The sequence below is a fragment of the Rhopalosiphum maidis genome, chromosome 4, assembly GCF_003676215.2.
Source record: "Rhopalosiphum maidis isolate BTI-1 chromosome 4, ASM367621v3, whole genome shotgun sequence".
Classification (NCBI taxonomy): domain Eukaryota; kingdom Metazoa; phylum Arthropoda; class Insecta; order Hemiptera; family Aphididae; genus Rhopalosiphum; species Rhopalosiphum maidis.
This window is the reverse complement of record NC_040880.1, coordinates 14608176-14628402: the sequence shown is the minus strand read 5'-3', so window position 1 is coordinate 14628402 and position 20227 is coordinate 14608176. Positions and strand designations below refer to the sequence as shown.

At 34.9% G+C, this 20227-nt stretch overlaps 1 protein-coding gene across 2 annotated transcripts in view; it reads left to right on the top strand.

The window, feature by feature from the left end:
• Positions 1-5160, top strand: part of LOC113554894 (PR domain zinc finger protein 16-like) — a 102656-nt gene extending 97496 nt beyond the window's left edge. For both annotated transcript variants that reach the window (XM_026958984.1, XM_026958991.1), the window contains exons 6-7: positions 1145-1466; positions 2332-5160. In XM_026958984.1, coding sequence (XP_026814785.1) covers positions 1145-1466; positions 2332-4272 — 2263 coding nt within the window. In that variant the 3' untranslated portion in view covers positions 4273-5160. The remainder of the gene's footprint in view (positions 1-1144; positions 1467-2331) is intronic.
• The last annotated feature ends 15067 nt before the right edge of the window (positions 5161-20227 follow it).

The following is a 20227-nucleotide window of genomic DNA, read 5'->3' as shown; positions in this document are numbered from 1 at the left end:
TCAGCTAGCCAGTATGTATTATTATTATTACTACGTACGATATATCTAGTCCACGCAGACAACAAGCAAGTTTAGCTACGGGGAGGGTGTGAACGCCTAAGTGCTTAAACGTGTAACTGCGGTCACGGTCCGGAGACCGCCCGCCGGTCCGGCACTTCATTTTTCAAGACGCCCTCTTTTTTTCTCTCCTCTTTTTCACTCTCATCCGGGAATCATTGGTCGCGACGACGACGTCGTCCCCCCAACCCGCAACCCTGCCGACCGTCCGAAGACGTGACCGATAATAGCGAGGCGATGAGACATTATATATAAATCGATTTCCGTATAATGTATAAACGCCACTCGTCCTCCAAACTTTTAGTATATAGAGATTTTTCCAGAGGGAGGGAGGTATATAAAAGAAATGCGTGTGCATATCATATAACGCGTTTAACGGCTTCTCGACACGATCGTATTCGAACGGTGTCGCCAAAGCAATAATAATAATAATCATTAACAGTTATTACCTACTATATCACATAGTGGCATAGTATCAAGAGGACACGCGCAAAGTCAAGTCTAAGGGTAAGGCCTCGGCGTTTGATGTCCCCACGCGGTACCGTTAGACACTGTCGATAATGTGATATAAATATATTTAACGTAAGCCACTCGTAGTTGTTTCAAGAAATCAACATTCTCGAAAATATTTTTGTTCTGCATTTATTTAAAAACCGTAAAAAACAACAATTAAAAAAATATATATTTACATATGTATTTTTTTTTAGTATTTCGATGTGTAAAAATACATTTTTAAACGATAACTCATGATCTATAAGTATTTAAAGTATTGATGAACGGAATGGAGTGGCACTGCAGAGGTACCCCGTAAAATGTCGGTCCATTATTATGGTCCTCTGCGCTCGTCCTGACTTTAAAACCACGGTCAGCCGGTCGATAATACCCCGTGCGGCTCGTATATCGGAGGACATCGAATCGTCGTTACGGCTTAAAATCGCGTGGAAAATAAACGGCGATTTCCAAAAACGCCGTATATAATACGTAGTCAGTGTTGTCGAATATTCGTATGAACGACGAACGTCGCCTCATACCGCGTCGCGCGATGACGACAGACCCACGTGACTACAACCAACCATTGTGTCCGCAGGCTCGACGATCACCTGGTGTCCGGTCACCACTACAAGGCCAGTCAGTACGGGTGCGAGCTGTGCCCGCAGTCGTACAGCTGGAAGCCGTGCCTGATCCGGCACCTCGCCCTGGCCCACAGCCGAAAGTTCACGTGCGAGACCTGTTCCAAGGTGTTCAGCGACCCGAGTAACCTGCAGAGGCACATCCGCACCAATCACGCGGGCGCCCGGTCACACGCCTGTTCCGAGTGCGGCAAGACGTTCGCCACGTCCAGCGGCCTCAAGCAGCACACGCACATACACTCGAGCGTGAAACCGTTCCAGTGCGAAGTCTGTTTCAAGGTATGTATACGTATCGATTAAATATTTCCACAGCAGACGACAATGTCATGTTATATCGTAGCGCGGCCGATTTGTCGTTGGTCGCCGTACCAATATCGTACGCATTATTAGGTATACAATAATATGATATACCGTTATTGTATACGATTACTGCACGCGCATATCGCGCGCGCGCCGTTCGTCTTATCGCGTCGTTGTTTTCGCGCACTGCATTAGGTAAAGCGCGCCGCGGTGCACACACGACGCACAGTTATTTAATCAATCGGTTCCCGTTGCGGTGTCGCCGATGACGACGTCGACGACGTGCCGGCCGAACGTTATCCCGTCCCGTCCGTTTCCTCAATGATAGGCCCGCGCGCAGATGCCGCCGCTATCGGCGCGAGCGGTTGTTGTACCGGTCACGTATGTACGCGTAACCGCCGCTGCGACAGAGGTGCGCGCGTGTGTTATCGGGGGCAATACGTGCGCGATGCGTACGACAAGGATGCCCTATTGTCTCAGTCGTCGACGGCCACCGATTTTTTTATACTCAGCTGCGGCGGCGGCCGGCCGATAACGAAATAATATAATAATGATTAATAAACGACGACGGGTCGAGGAGAAAATAAAAATAATAATAATACACAACAACGCGACACCGCAGTCTGGTCGCGATCTCCGCGCGCGCGCGCGCTCTCTTTTTTTTTTTCACACGCATAGGTACGCGTCTCCCGCGACGGACGACAATCGCCGCCTTTTGTGCCGCGCCTCTATAATAACAAGAATTATTGTAGCTCGCGACGACCTCGCACAATAATAATATTGTAATATCACATACAACATCGTAATCTAACGCACCGTCCGTCGCTGTTTGTTCTGTTTGCAGGCGTACACTCAGTTCTCGAACCTCTGCCGGCACAAGAGGATGCACGCCGACTGCCGCATGCAAGTCAAGTGCGACCGGTGCGACCAGTCGTTCAGCACGGGCACGTCGCTGTCCAAACACAAGCGGTTCTGCGAGTCGAACCCGTCGCCGGAGCAGTCGTCGTTCAGGAAGTCCGGTTCGGCGGCCGTCGGCGGCGGCATTTCGTCGCTACAGCAGCAGCAACAGGAACCCGGCGCCGCGGCCACGGCCGGTTCTTCGCCGTTCGCCGTCTACTCCCGGTTCCCGCTGTATCCGCCGCACCCGCTCGTCCACCCGTTCTACTTCCCGTCGGCCAACGGGTCCCTGCCGCCGCCGCCGCCGCTGTTCCAGACGCCGTTCGGACCGTTCGGACCGTTCGCGCCCAAGCTGAGCATGGACATGCTGTCCAGCGCCGTCGAGCAGTGCAACAACCGGTTCAAGCGGTCCGCGGCCGACGCGGAACACAGCGAGACGCCCGCCAAGCGGCTGTCCACGTCGTCGCTGTTCAACGCCGGCCAGAAGACGCCGCCGCCGCAGCCGCCCGCGTCGTCCGGCGTGGCCATGCTGATGGGTTCGAGCAAGACGTCGCCGCTGGTGGGCGAAGAGGCGTCCTCCAACCAGCGACCATCCCCGGCCCGCCCTAGCGCCACGTACCCCGATCCCAAGGTACACGTCAAGCGGCAACCGTCCGCGGACGAGGACTGCGGCCCGTGCGACCTGTCCGTCAACACGGACATACTGTGCAACGGCGGCGGTTCCGCGGACGAGCTGACGACCGACGAGAGCGCCGGCGAACGTCGGTCGTCGGACGACGACGGTTCGCCGTGCCGACCGGCGTCGGACCAGCCGCTCGACCTGTCCGTGACGAAAGTGCAGCGCCGCCGGAAAAAGTCTCCGTCGGCCGTCCGCCCGTCGTTTACGCCGTCGCGAGACGACAGTCCGCGCGCCGACAACGCCGCCGAGCAGCGCGGCCGCAAGTGGTCGCCGCCGTCTCTTACGCCGCCACCACCGCCGCCGCCGCCGCCGCCGCCGCCACCACCGCCGTCGGCGTCACAGGCCGCTCAAAGGCCGTCGTCGTCGTCGCCGTACTCGGTGAGCAACCTGATGGCCTACCCCAAACCGCTGTACTTGGATTCCATTTACCCGGCGGCGCTGTCCGGGTTCGCCGAGAGTCAGCTGCAGCACATGCAGGCGCACCAGCCGTTCGGGCTGTCCGCCGCCCGGCCGCCGTTCGCGTTCATGTCCAGCACGTCGCCGGCCATCGAACACTTTCTCCGCCAGCCCATGCCCAACTACTCGAAATCGTACCAGGACATCATCCAGCAGCACCAGAACCATCACGGCCAGTACCAGAGCCAGCACCAGAACCACCAGCAGCAGGGACAGCAGCAGGGACAGCAGCAACAGCAGCAGCAGCAGCAGCACCACGTCAAGTCCAAGGACAGGTACGCGTGCAAGTACTGCGGCAAGGTGTTCCCGCGCAGCGCCAACCTGACCAGGCACGTGCGCACGCACACGGGCGAACAGCCGTACCGGTGCGCGCACTGCGAACGGTCGTTCAGCATATCATCGAACCTGCAGCGGCACGTGCGCAACATACACCGGCAGGAGCGCAACTTCAAGTGCAACCTGTGCAACCGGCGGTTCTCGCAGCAGACCAACCTGGACCGGCACGTCAAGAAGCACGAGGCGGACGACGGCACGGCCGTGGGCACGGTGACCAGCAGCTCGGCGAGCAGCGTCGACGAGAAGGAGGACCCCAGGCTGTTCGAGATCCGGAGCTTCATGAAGAAGGTCAGCGACCACGGGTCGGCGGCCGCCGCCGCTGCCGCCGCGGCCGAGATGCAGAACAACAACGTGGTGGTGGACCCGTGCGGGCTGCAGCAGCCCGACGACGGCCTGCAGTACGCGGCCCACTTATGACCCGTAGCTCCGCCGCTCTACCTGAATTGGGCCCGTTGACGGCACAGCGTCGGCATAAACGTACAAACGATAATGCGTTATAATATCATTGCAACAGTGTGATCGTCACACAAATCTCCGAGTACCTCCACACACGCGCGCGGCGCACATTGCATATTATACATATTATTATTATTATTATTATTATTATTATTATCGTAATTATATTATATATATATATCGTATAACTCCACCCCCTGTCCTCCCCCGTCGTTAGTTTCTTCTGCATACAACCGTTTGTATATTTTATTTGTTTGTTTCGTCGTCCGCGAAAAGTCTGCCGACCGAGCGGTGTTTTTTTTTTTTTTTCCCGTCGCGTTTTCCATCCGATCCGTCCGCCGTTCGGTGGCCATGACTGCTGTGCGGTGTTTTAACACTTCTTTGACGACGACACGCGGACCGGTCACGCCGCCGCCGTCGTTAGATTTCTTTTTCACGGCGATATGCACACACGTATCATGTGAAAAAATACGGTCATCGCCCGAAAATCGATCGAACGACATCGAGTGACAACACAGTGCTGACATCGCGGTGTCGGCTTTTCTCTTAACGCCCCCACACACACACACACACACACACACACACACACACACACCCCCGAGATAGTCGTATTCTGCGCACAGGTACGGCGCGTTCATTATTACTGTCATTACCACAATAGCTTGTTTATGACGATCCCGCGACACTGTCGTCGCCGCCGGCTATATATATATATATATTATATTATTATAGTGTATTTATCAATTATAAATATCATCATCATCATTATTATTATTATTACTATGCTCGCACCAAAGTAGACATTATTATTATTATTAAACTATACAAATTTTTAGAAGTTTTACATATAACGAGGATTTTTATTTTTACTTCTCTATTCGGCTATACATATTTATACATATATATATATATATATACATATTAATTTATAGTTATCATACGTTGTAATTTTATTTTAGTTTGTAACGTTGTAAAATTTAACTCAATTATTATAATCTTGTGATAAAAATTCCTAGGTTTTTCATAATTTTAGTGTATACGTACCAGTGTAAATTTGTTTTGTTATATTATTATTATTATTATTATTATTATTATTTTTAACAATTAAGACGGAATATCACGTTATTTAGTCATCACAACAACTGTGTATAGCAATATATACTATTTGTCATATGATATTTTTTTTTTTTTAAAGCAAAACTAGTGTTTATGTATATGTATTAAAATAATGATCATATTATTTAAGTATTATTTATATTTATGTATGTGTAATGTATACAGTTTAATTAAACTTTACCAAACGTACATTATTATTGTATAAGCTTAACGATCCTATAAAAATTAAATCCATTTTCGATAGTAAACATAATAATATTATATTATATATTATACTCACAATTCTGTTATAACTTAATATAATAATTATTATTATTAATCTAATTTAATTTATTAATAATACTTTTTATTTATTTTGCTAAAAATTAATGTTAAATTGAATTTATATAATATAAGAATGTTTTTTTCGAAATAAATCAATATCATAATATTATCCTCGATAAAAATTCCGAACTACTTATTTTTTTATACACACCTAATACGAATTTGTGTTGATAAAAAAATACTTAGGATTACCGATTATGTCATATCTTGTTGTTCGCGAAAAAAAAACATATTTTATGATGTTAAGCTTATCGTCGTACGTTCTTAAATTTCTGTTGCCAAACCGTCTACAATAATGAGTAATGACATATATCTGCGCACTTCTAATTAAAAACAAATGATATATAAAAAAAAAATTAACGAAGATACGACTCGTTGAAATATTTTACAGGCACATCTAGAATAAAGAAAACGTGTAGTAATAACCATTAAAATATTATTGTCTCGCTTGCTTTTTTTTTTATTCGATAATGGAGTGCTCCGATTAAATGACCATTTCGGACATCTAATTGGATCTTTTCAATAAGTCGAACATAAAAATGAGTTTCAACGCAGAAAGGCTAAAATCGTATAAAACAAACTTAATACCTATAAGTATATATTTGCCTATATATTAATAAATTCGTAATATTATTTTTACACAATAATAATATCGAGTTGAACAAACTGTTTTAATGGTACGGCGTTATATTGCATAAGTAACCGTCTCGCTACCTAACGTAATTAAACACAAAATAGTTTAAATATATACATGATATTTTATTTCGAAGATAAAGCACGTATATACGACATTGTAAGATACTGCTTATTTTTAATTACATCTAATATAAAAAAAAAAAAAAAATATTAGTTTTCAGTGCCGACTGGTTTTTAAGGAAATATCATAGAAGATAATAATAATTGTAATGACTTATGAAACGATTAACGAGAGATCTACTGCTGTAATAAAAGGATTCACAATTTTGTATCAGTATGCATACAGCTGTGTAATCATTTGAGTAGGTAGCCAATTATTTCGTGTCAATGTTGTATAAATGTACTTGTTAAACATGCGTTTTTGTAGGATCGTCATGATTTATTGCATATTATTATTTTCAGAACGTATAAATATTAAATATACTATTTGGTGCTTCGACGTTTTAAAACTACACATGCTCACTTGATATGATGAGGTACGTCGTCTCTGGGACCGTGACGACGAGAATACCGTTTGATCTAGAAATTATTTTAACATATTTTAATCGCAATAATCGGTTTGAATACAAATTAGATTCAGAAAGGACAGATGTTTACATATTGGTTGGCTAAAATTTATAATAATACCAATTATCAGGTGTACGGTCATTTAATCACACCTAGAGTAATTAAATAAGTAATAATAATTATTATTATTATTTGAAAAATGAATTAATTTTATCACATCACAGTTCATAATAGGTGACCTAACATGGTAGTAATACTAGTACAGTTTTGTACATTTTTGTCACTATTGCTATAGTTTATTATGCTATAATTTTCACTATTATAATGTAAAAATTAATATTATTTCAATATAATATAAAATCTGCATATTGCGTGCATCCTAAATAAAACTGTATAGACATACATTAAATTGTATAATGCACATTATATAGTTTTTAAATTTTATCAAATTTACAGTTATACATTATCATAATATGATTCTGATTTCTAATCATAACTCATATGTATATATTTTAATTTTAGGTATCTAAATAATAAGTTATCTTATTACTATAAACATAATATAATAACACATTTCTTTAGACGTTAACAAGCACAATACAAGTAATTTTTTATGTAATTATAATATTATATGCATACCCAATGAATATTTTATTTTTTTTTTTAAGTTATAATTTAAACATTACTATTGTCTTACCGAATAATATTATATTGTTTAAATTGTATTATAAGTTAAATTCACCAATATATTGGTGATTGATAAGTTTTTAATTTTTTATAAATCCATACTATTATACAATACTATACAATTAATTTACTGCAATATTTTACAGCTTAGTTAATAACTGTGTTAACGCGTATAACACAATACCTATAAACGTTATCTAGATAAAACCTACATATCTGTTTTAGATAAATTTCACCTCAACTATATTTATTTCCGAGCGAAGCGTATTGTTTTACAATAAATTATGTGTTGTTACTGTGCCCGCAGTCACCTTTTAGAGCAAACTATTTAAATTCCAAGAAAACGCAATTATTATTTTATTATGCGATTAGATTGATTGATTTAGTTATTTTGTTGTAATTCAAAAACAAATATCCATAAACATGACACATGTACTAAATTTCTCAAAAATCAACATACGAGGATTTGTTATAAAAATTGCTATTATATCTATTAAAATACATAGGTGCAAGTTTATTTTGTTTAAATATTTTGAAGTTTACTTTTGATTAAATTTGTTTGAATAATGACAACAATTTAGTTAAAGCTTGAAAATGTAATACAGGGTTTCTCATAACTAATGTAATTTTTATGCTTACCAGTTTTTGATTTATTTATATTGCTATTATTCACAAACGAAAAACCGTAGAAACTTGAAATTTTCTTAAATGTTAATATTATTATTTTCTACGCGTGGAATAATTTTCAAAATACTTTGACTATAATAATTAACTATTTCTTCTAATATGATCTATTTTATTGTACTGTAATTTAAAAACAAGTAACCTTAGATATTTAGAATTATTACCAAATTAATGTTTATGTAAGTATTTTCAAAACGCAATGTAATTTTGACGAGGAATTTTTAAATTTTATTAGTTTTGTTTTTCTATAAAATATAATGATATAAAATTATTTACTTGAACAACATTTTTAAAAATTCAATACAATATTTCAAATAAGTGGCTCTTATATTTGTTAAGTATATAAAAGTATTATAAATACATAGATATCTTTTTTTTAAATACTTATACATTTGAAGTTTAATTTTTTACACAATTTGTCAAAATCACGTAGATTTAAAAACTACAAGAATTTATCCTCTAGTAAAAATATTATAAAATCTTCAATTTTATTGGCAAGGTTTGAAAACGTAATATAGTATTAAATTATTAATACTGGAAATAAAAATTAAAAAATCTAAAAAGTATACAACAAAATTATTTTTTAGTTATTTTAATTGAAATTAAAACAATATGGTATTTTTCGATATTTTATTACTATAGAGTCTAGTCATTGCATGATTTTAAATGAATATAAATTCTTAATATTTTTGAAAATATCTGTCCAAACTATTATATTTTATTTTGTAATTATTTACCATAATGATTAACCTGAAAGGTACACTCATAACAGTGATGTACCTAAATTGCCTATTCAGATCGCCTAGTGATCATCATTTTATTGAAAAAAAGATCATAACACTGTATAGTAACATAATAGATTATAAATAAAAATCTGAAAAATATTTGATACATTTGTAAGATACGCATTATTTCCGGTTGGAATTCGTTCTTGTGTTAACCTGGTCTTAGGTTCTTTTTAAATAAAAAATCGATCAGAACGCAGAAACCATGTCAATTTTTTATTGCTCATTACCCGTGTTTAATCAGCTTTTAATACAGAATATATTCTTATATAAGTGGTCACGAAATAGTACACAAGTCTTTTATATCTGATATTACTGGACGCATATTATTTTAAATCAGATTTTGTAATCTTTTGTCATCAAAAGGCATTTTTACCTGAGTGTGTTATATGACGAATAAATAATGAAATACGTCGACGTTCATCGACTAATGCATGTAAAAGAACCATCGATGAAGTACCTAATAAATTGTAAGTACAATAAAATAATCATTAATTAATATAATATACACGTAATGGTGCATTTTGTTTTAATCAAAGATTATAATTAAGCAAACAATATAATGTACTTACAACATACTCGGAATTTCCTATTCGGAAAGTTAACATAATATTAAAAACAAATTTTAATATTTTTGATTGCTAATATAGTAATTTTCTTTACTAGATATTATGTAATATGATAGGTTGAATTAATTTTTCCGAAAACATTGCTTTCATTTGCTATACTGATATTTAATTAAAAAAGTTAATAGTAAATATTTAGGTCATAACATATTATTGTTATTATGTATAACTTTTGGGACAATACTGACTTACCGTACATTCATAGCATAAACTATAAATAAGTAATATCTTAAAAATTAAAATTAATCTTAATGTTTTGAACATATATAATTGTTATAAAATACATATAATAAATGGTATTATTAGCTATAAAAATTATATACATTTTTAATTTCAAAATAGATACTTAACAGTAAAAATAACAAAAAGCAGTAATTTACTGTGTAGATAAATATTTATTTTATTATTGTAACAATATATGCTGCTCAAAATGGCAAAGTAACTTAAATAATAAAGCATTTTTGATTTTTAAATGTATATAGCTCAAAGTGGCTTGTCAAACAGAAAATGTTTGATTTTACAATTTAAGCAAAAATAACATTATATAAATGTGATGCATAATTAGAAATAGCAATGACCTAAAGTGGCCGTAAGAAAAAAACACGAGCCAGAGGATATGGTACGTGATGTCAACGTGGATGAAGATAGCGAGGTGATGGAAGATGACAACTGATCAGCGATAATGATTTAAAGATAGTAGTGATGGACATCGTATACGCTCAATTGTCGACTGTAAATTGGGTGTGCCCTTCACACCCGAAACACCTTTACAGCCCTCAGTACATGTACCCGACGAGGATACGGCTGTAGAGTCTGGCGAAGATAACGCGGCGATTGCGGACTTGGCGATTGCGACCAAATGCACAACGGCGGAGGTGAAAAATTCGTCTGGCAATTTGGTGCACAATGAGTATCCGGTCAGCGGTAGGCGTGATTGGTTGATTGGTGCCATTTCGACTGAGTGCTCATAGACTAAGGGTGAACAACATAGGAATCTGTGTCCGTAGGTCCGCAACAACCACACAGTATCAGGCAACCGGCCGCCCGTTTAACTCCTCTCCACACGGAAGCTGCGAATCGCTTCATTCGGCCTCGTGGCTTTGCTGCTGGTGCAGCTGTCTGCACTTCCGGTTTGAAACGGCCCACCAAATTGTCAGACGAATTTCTCACCTCCGTCGTCATGCATTTAGTCGGAATCGACAAGGCCTCAATCGTCGCGTCATCTTCGCCAGACTGTACAGCCGTAGTATCTTCATCGGGTACTTGTACTGAGGGCTGTAAAGGTGTTTCGGATGTGAAGGGCACACCCACCAAACTGCAGTCGACAATTGAGCGTACGATATCCATCACTACTCTCTTTAAATCATTATCGCTGATCAGTTGTTCCTCGTCGTGTTCCTCCAATACCGTAGTGATTATGTCTTCGATTACATCCTTCACGGTTGTTTCGAGGATTTCCGAGTCTTCACGCAGGTTCAAACAATTCGAGTCGGCCATTTCGCGTAAGAATATTTACTATATAGTAGTGTTTTTATTTATGCAACTACTAAACTGAATATTATTTCAAAAACGAACTGTCCGTCTTTTTCACGCCGTCACCACAAAAAATTAAAACATCTCCTTAACGACGTAGTATTTTACATAGCCAGCCAGAATATAGGTATAGTCGCCATGTTTGTAGTCAGCAACATAAATATATTTATATTATTAATGTATTATGACGTCTTCGTAGATAAAATTTTAAACTGTGTAACGGACAAAATTCAATGTCGTATATTTCTATTTTATTAACATATTATATGACGCGATTGTGCTCTCGGTCCCGCGGGCCCCCCTGCCGCCGCCCGAAGACGACACAAATCTATAAATACGCGCGCGCGCGCGCACACACACTATCACTGTTTCCCAGTACCCGTGGTCCGGAGTGACCGGACGTCAATATATTAATTAGTGTCACCGATTAAAATATTAGATATAACATATCATACCGGTCAAGTATTGTTATATAACCATTAGGTAATGTCGTCGACGTGCTTTGTCCGGTGCATGATACGCCCCTAACGGCTCTTTACATGTCACTTTTGTTTTTCCACTCCACCGGACAACATGTTGGAGTAGTCGAAAAACCTATCACCGGGGGCGTCTCGGCAATACTCGGCAATATTTTATATATACTATGTACTTACGACACGAAACAAATACCTTGGCCGGTATTAATTATTAAATTATACACATATTGTACCTTATTATTTATTGGTTTGCCCAAAGGCCTTATTTATTGTATTTCATATTATTATATACGATGGCGGTGCTCAACGGCACTTAGGTATTGCGTTGTATATATATATATTTATTATCGTGCTCAATGGCACCATGTATTTATTATTAATGTAAATGTTGTGTTTAACGGCATTATGTACTTGCCGGTAACCGATAATCGGAGCCGTGCCCTATTAATCTATTATTATTCCGTATTACATCTTTGTAATTTTATTATTATTATTATTATTATTTTTGGTGTGACCTCTATTTGGGGCGAAATTTGTATGCCGTATGGCTTTTCTTGGCCATTACTTACTCGTTATTCTTTTTCAATTACTAATATTGCAAAAATAACCATCCCCAAAACAATACGTTAATTATTCTTTCCTATTTGTTTTTATTTTCTTCATCAATATAATATTAGAAAATCCTGCACGCTCCGGTTTAAGAATCTCGGCCGTGGGTTGGCGACCTTACCATTTTCGTCAATGTACGCTCCACAAACCGAACCCGGGTAATAGATTGTGCGAGACGTTACGACTATATTTAATACTCGTTAAAATCAAATCATATAACATAATAATATTAGGATGGCATCACTATAGGTACATTCTCGAGATTTCTGATGAGTGAGGAAGGGGTTAAACAAAGGCGACAACTTAAATTTAAAATAGGACCACAAAAATATTTAAGCGGACCAAATTTTTCCACCACAAGACCATCGCAGTAAAAATAGTGAAATTTATAACTATTTTAAATAATAGGAAGATGAAGGAGTAGTTTTTTTTTTAAAAAAATCGTCAACATGTGATCGTGGGCCATATACATGAACAAACAAATATTGACTTTTTCTTCGTTTTTAAATGCGTTTATTGTTTCGGACACATACCTATTCATGTATGTAATGTTTCGAGTGTCAAAAATAATATCTTTACCGAAAAAATAAATAGAATTTTGATTTTTTTAAAAAAAAAAAGGTTTTTCTTGGCCTTAAGTATTAAATTTTTGGATTATCGAAATTATTGTTGTTTTAAAAGATGGAGCATTGGTCCCTTTTAACGTTCTATTATATTTGTCTAACAAAAACCGAACACATAACAGAAAATACGAATAATTAGAGTTTTATAAAAAAATTAAAGAAAAGTGACCTTTTAATCATGAAAACTACTGCAGAATAAATTTCCTTATTATATTTAAATTAATTTATTGTTTTATCCTATATTTATATTACAATATAAACAAATTAAACTGCAATAAATTAAATTTCGAACTATGCAAAATAATAACAAAGTTGATTCTATCTAATTTGTTGTGTATACCTATACTAATTTATGTTTCTCTGTATTTTTTTTTTCTATTTTCGAGTTAGTTATATTGTTACAATAATAATATATTTATTGAATATACCAATAAATTGCATCTATAGAAATCGTATACACTTATTGTACCTATTAGTTTTGATTTGTCTCGGTAACATTATTGTGCCATATATCACCTGTGTTTTAAGAATGGCTAATAATATACATTGTCTTATTTGGACATTGTTAATGTAATTATATTATAGATATGGGAGTTTGTATTGTTTGAACCTTACTCAACAGTCAGTTAAAGAGATATTTAAACATCGTTGCGAAATGTTATCTTTGTAATACAAGCACATTATATGACAACAGAAGTATATACCTATAGTTATAGTTACTATAAAATAATAAACAAAATTAGAAGACTTGATAAAAAAGAGCACAATACAAAATTATTAATCTACTCGTGTACGGCGTTATTATGATTACTGTTCATATTTAATAAAGGACGTTGTTGAATTTGTGTTTATTTTTGTTTTTTTTTTAATAATTATTATGCTAACCGAACTGCATACATATCATGCGTATATTTTTTGTCGTATACGCTGTAATTAATATATGTCGTGATAGTTTTCAAACTTATAGTATTAAAATTTTGAAATTATATGTTTTTTAGTATTGAAAAAAAAAAAAAAATGCCGACTTGCAGAAAGGTGATTCGTGATGAATTAGTACATACTGCGAAAATATGTGGATTAAGCCCTAGAAATTAGAATGGTCGTGAACAATAAAATGTTTAAAATTCTGCAATTTAGGATAATATTGTGTGTCGACATGAATAATAACAATCACTTGTAGTTTGCACAATATACATATACGACGTTTCTGACTGTCCTTGTTCATCTTATACTCACGTGACACGTCCTCGGTCAAATTTATAGGTGCATTATTCTACACTTGGTAAATACCCATACCTCCTGACTATGTATAAACTGTTTAAAACTATTTGATAATACTACGTCATCGAAATATTACGTTTTTATAATTAAAAAATATGAACATAACCGTACAAATTGCAGGTCACATTTCTTATTATTTTAAGAAACGCGAAAACTACAACACCTTAGTTCGTATACACCAAGAATAATTTAGATTTTAAATAATTATATGGAAGCAGGCAACGGTTCCACATGTAATCTACTTAACTTGCCGGCGATGTCCTTCCAATATTTAATTTTGGTTTGATAATTTCATATGATAAATATATATATATATATATAAAATACGATACCTACAAACAACTCAAACAATGCAGTTTGAGTTCAATTTAAATGTTTCCCGGTTTCGTTAACTTTAATATTATAGATAAGAATATATTGATCTAAAAAGCGTTGTGCCATAATTATACGAGATAATTTCTGTTTGCATCGTTTCACTTATTGTGTACACCTGCAATTACGTTTAATGTTAATTCTAGATCAGCGGCCGCTAATATATTATTGTGATGATTCAAGCGACCATTTAACGTTCACATGAACTATTATTTTTTTAATAGCTTATTGTTGCTCTGCCTTTCATTAATAACATCTTTCTATGCATAGCGCAATTGATTATGAATACAAACTGTATTTATAGTGTCAGCCGTTTGGCGCGGTAACATTTTGTAAAAATTATTGATATTTATCGCTCCTAAAATACACACAACCGGAAAACGTGTCATCTGTGATTTAACGTTCAAATGAACAGTGGGAGACAAATACAAGTATAACGTTTCTTATTCATTGTTGTTATTAATTGTTTTTTATTAATATAATATAATATACTTACATTTTACACGTTGAGATAAACATTGCAGTCATTAAAATATTGTATAGTTATTAATTTATTATTACATCTACACGTCCTGATGATTATGTCGTGTTCTTGCATTTTATTACTTAGTCAAAAGATGAAATTTAATTTTTGAGGGAGGCTGATTTAAAGTTCGATATAAACGTAAGGGCTTGGGCCCCTCTTCTCACCGATTATATTTACGCGGTTTTTGAAAAACTATTGTAAATTCAGTGGGTTATTGTCATAACAATAATAGTTTCTTTTCTGATTTCTGCCTATACGTAAACTTTCTGAACAACTCTCTTTTAACGTCACTAGTGGCTATGCTTCTAGAAGCACCTGTAGAGAGACAAAAAACAAAATTTCATAATGATATCCGCATATAATTATTATCATGAATTCCAATCATAATTGTTGTGAGATATCATCTTATCGGAGATCGGACTATAGTCCCGTGCTCGGTTCCATATCAATGAGACACACGGATCGATGATATAATTTAATTACATTTTTTCTTTTATATAGTTATATCAGATATACATTGAACAAGTACTAGATGTGCGAGTTTTTACGATGTAATTTTTTAAATTGTAGTACTCTTAAAGAAAATAATAACATAATTAAAATATTTTATTATATAGTATTGACAAAAAAAAAATATATAGTTAAAAATGTAATAAAAATAAAATTATTTTCTTGGTGGAAATCAAACTAAAATATGCAGTTTCTTATCAAATCTAACCAAGATAGAATTTTTATTTTGAAATCTGTTCAATTGGTTTTTAAAATGTATCTTTTTTGTTTTTAGGCCCTAAGGTGTGTTTTATACGAAAAACCCCAGTAGCTATTAATTGGTTTGTCCGCAAAAGATATCGGGAGTTAAATTTTGATGCCAATTTATTAGATGTGGGATTCAACTCAGATGTGATGGTAAACGGTAGTATAGTAATGTGGTGTTCTATTAGAATGTGTCTATTAGAAAACGTTTGAATAATGTTTGTTCCAATCACTTAAAAATGCGATAAAATTATTTTACTCGATTTTCTGCGTAACACACTTATATATATTACAATAATAGAGACACGACTGACACGTCAATGACCTCAAATTATACGATTTATTTATTGAAATCTTTCCTACGAAACTTGTTTGAAACATAAATCGTTTGACTTTTTGATAATGGCAAGTATACCATACACTAAGGATTATTATAATTACATAAATTTTGAAATACATATTTTTGTATAACTCAAAAATGTTTAAGTTAATTATATTTATTACTTATAGACTATATTATGATATGTTTAATTATCGTGCAGCTCATTTAACAAGTTACATTTATTTATTTTGTTTGTATATTGTTTTTGAAAAAAATGTTGGATGGATCACTCGCTGTAATAGTATTCTATTCTGCCATAAACTAAAGGCTTATTTATTATAATACGCCATTTGTTTCAATTCCTGATACTAAATATTAATATTCCAATTTTTTATTGCGTTGTAAATCATTAAATTAAACAATACATGGTTAGGTTATCATTTTTTAAACCCTAAAAACCATGTACGATAAACGACATTAAAAAAACGAGATTTTTTATTAACTATATTATTTTGGTACACCTAAAAACTTAGAACTATGATTATTTAGTCGTATTATTTCAAACAATATTTTTAATCAATTTTTTTTAATACTTTATTAAATACTTGTTAAATTAGCCAGTCAAATGGATAACCCCGTAAGATACAATATTATGGCAAATGACGTTGTGGTTATCTTCCTCGTTTCTGAAACGACGGCTCATTGACATACTACACGAGTCCGATTAATCGCTATTTTCTATATTATAATCACCTTTAATTTTTAATATTATGATGTTATTTAAAATTTTTAACTATTCACATAAATACAAAAAATATCGACTCGTTATTTTATGCCAAACATTTTAACATTATAAGAATGGCTTAAGAACATAATTTTCTTTAATCTGTAAACCTATGGACTTATATACCGGAATGCAAAAATCTAATCAAAGTTATACTTAACTTAATTAAGTATCTTATCATTTCTAACAGTTATTACTTATTACTTATTATATTATATACTTATTATAGTTATTTCCAAACTGTTTTTAAAAATAACTAATAAATTAGAGAAAAAAATATCAATATTTTATTAAATACTTATAGGTGTCTTAAAGTGAAATAAATTATGATTTTGGTTTAATATTTTAAAATAAACTTAGTGAAATAATAAAAAAAGTCTTTACAATAATTATTATATTTATAGGTTGAGGTAAAAACATTATAAAATTATTTATTATATGATCTAAAATATGAACGACCTCTTGAAACAATTTTTCAAAATTCAAACTATTATATATATATGGTCAAAAACCACATCGATTACTCGTATTGTATCGCTTTCAGAATTTGATCAACGCTCACATCAGCGTTTTCGATCCGGTTCGTGGTACTGAAATCGTGCAAAATTGTATTAATTTAATACCCTTATTTAAGTTCCGTGATGTTATCGAAATCATGAAAAACACTAATTATCGCTTTAATATAACGCTTGATTAATATTCTTTTGGGATATTCAAAAATAAGAACCAGTGCTCTCTCCAAACCACGGGATTTATAATATATTATTATTCGAGCATTTTGAATCGTTCGAGATAAATCACGTAACTATCAGGTACATATATTATTATATTAAATAGTATTTTTTTAATAATATATAGAGCTGTCCAGTGGCGTATTTAGGATTTTGTCTAGGCGGGATATACCATATACGTTGGCAAACATATAAATTCCTCTACCTTGGGGGAATACACTTACTATTACTACCGTTACTAAAAATGTTGAAAATGTATATATTTATTATCAATAAGCACCTACACATAAACGTATAAGACTGTATATTTTTGTTTTGAAGATTTATTATTCATTGTCATTTTTTTATAAAATGGAGTAAACCATAAGAATACAATAGTAGTGCTTATTGATAAATATACAAATATACATGTATAAGACGAAAAATCAAAATAGTAAAAAATAATACACTAGCGACTAGCCAGTGCTCCGAACTTAAAGGTCTCAGGATCTCAATACAGCTACTAAGGAAGGGCCCTTTTTTTGGTACTTGATCGGGGGCCTGGACCCTAGAAAGGCAGCTGCCTAGTTTGCCTAGGTGGAAGTTCGGCACAGGCACTAACGTGAGTGTTCGATTATAATGAATAGTGAATTATTATGCTGGTTTAAAAATGAACTAATGAAATAATAAATATTATAAAAATAAGTAATAACTCGTGTTTAGTGTTTAAGTTTGTTTATTATTTGTATACAATTTAATTATTAGAATTAATTGTTTAAAATATATATATATATATATCTTCACTTGCAATAAGTTTTGAAATAGCAACCAAACGCTTATTAATTATTATAAAAAGCATGATAATAGCCGGATCGTTATTGACAATAATGACGATTGACGGAATTTTACGATTTACAATACGAATTGTTTTCAATCATATACATATTTAGCAGTAAGTCGTGTATTGACTACAACCATAATATTTTAAAATTCTTAAAATTTCAATATTATAATAAAATGTAGCGTTTTCAATAATTTTATTCTGTACTTATGTAATATATTTACGATATTATTAAACCTATCTAGTAAAAAAAAGACCAATGGGGGGATCTATCCCCCATATCCCCCCCCGTAAATACGCCACTGGAGCTGTCGCTGTCGTCACATAGTAGTTATGCGTATAACATATACTCAAACGCTTATATGCGTAAATACTATTAATAATATGTACGTCGCGAGTTTCACTGATATAATAATAAAAAACGTATACAACTGTAAAGTACACATTATGTTATGATTATTATAATTGTATTTATACGTGTGCAGATACAAGAGTATAGGTGTAGTGATAATATGCGAAGCACTTGTCAAGAATTCCTCGCGGTGTCGACCGACGACCCCGTGGACAAAAATTTCATGTGATACGAAATATAGCGAGAAGAATTTTTTTTCCTATATTATAATTTATAACCGTCGTTAAAACATTCGTCGTACTTACATGTAATGTATATATAGCCGCGGATAGTCGTCGTACACTACTCTTAGGTCGCGTGTACGTGCATGCGCACGAACGGAGTTTTTGTTTTTTCGCGATACAGTCGATCCCGGTTCGTGTTTATCTCAAAAAAATAATCTGGTTTATTTTTTGAAAATAACAATAATACAGATAACGAGTATAATATTGTTATTGCTTTTTTTGTATAGGGTCAGCGCGGATCAACGAGAATACCGTTTGGATAATATTGACTTTTTTGTTAATATATAGTTATAAGTAGTACGTATGGGTAAAATTGCATAGCCTTTTCGAGTATACTAAAACTACAATTAATAATATGTTTGGGTCAAAAAAATACAATACATACGCACCGTTAAAGATCAAAATGTCCGTGTGTGATGTAAAATTTAACACTGAAAAATATGCATTTTCGAGTTGTGAGCGTATTACTTATATTAATATATATATATATATCATTAAAAACGTTTCCAGCTCCGTTTCCTATTCAGCTAAAAATATTATGAATTTCTTTTAAAAATGTTACCTATTCAAAGTTATCAAACTATTTAAATAATAGGTAACACACACATATATATATATACTTAAAATATACTTAGTTTTTATTCAAACTAAAATGCGTGGTACCGTGTTTATAATATCATACACGTGCATTTTAGCATTTTAGGACTAGTTAGGTCATCGACCACGTAGCCACGAAGCCACGTAGGTACTAAAGGTAATTATTATTTACTATGCACAAGTTATGAATGGACAATTTAAAATATTTTTTCACCAATATTGCTCATAATGATTATTGGAGACAATAATATTCGCGTAGTGGTCATACAATTGAAAGATTGATGCTCATTATTTGAATTGGTTAAACAGATAACACGTTTATGTGTTTTTTAATGTGATACTATACTCGTATATTTTAACAATTGTTACATCATTACTTATATTTTATAAACATAATACGTACAATAGGTACATATTATATGTCTTAT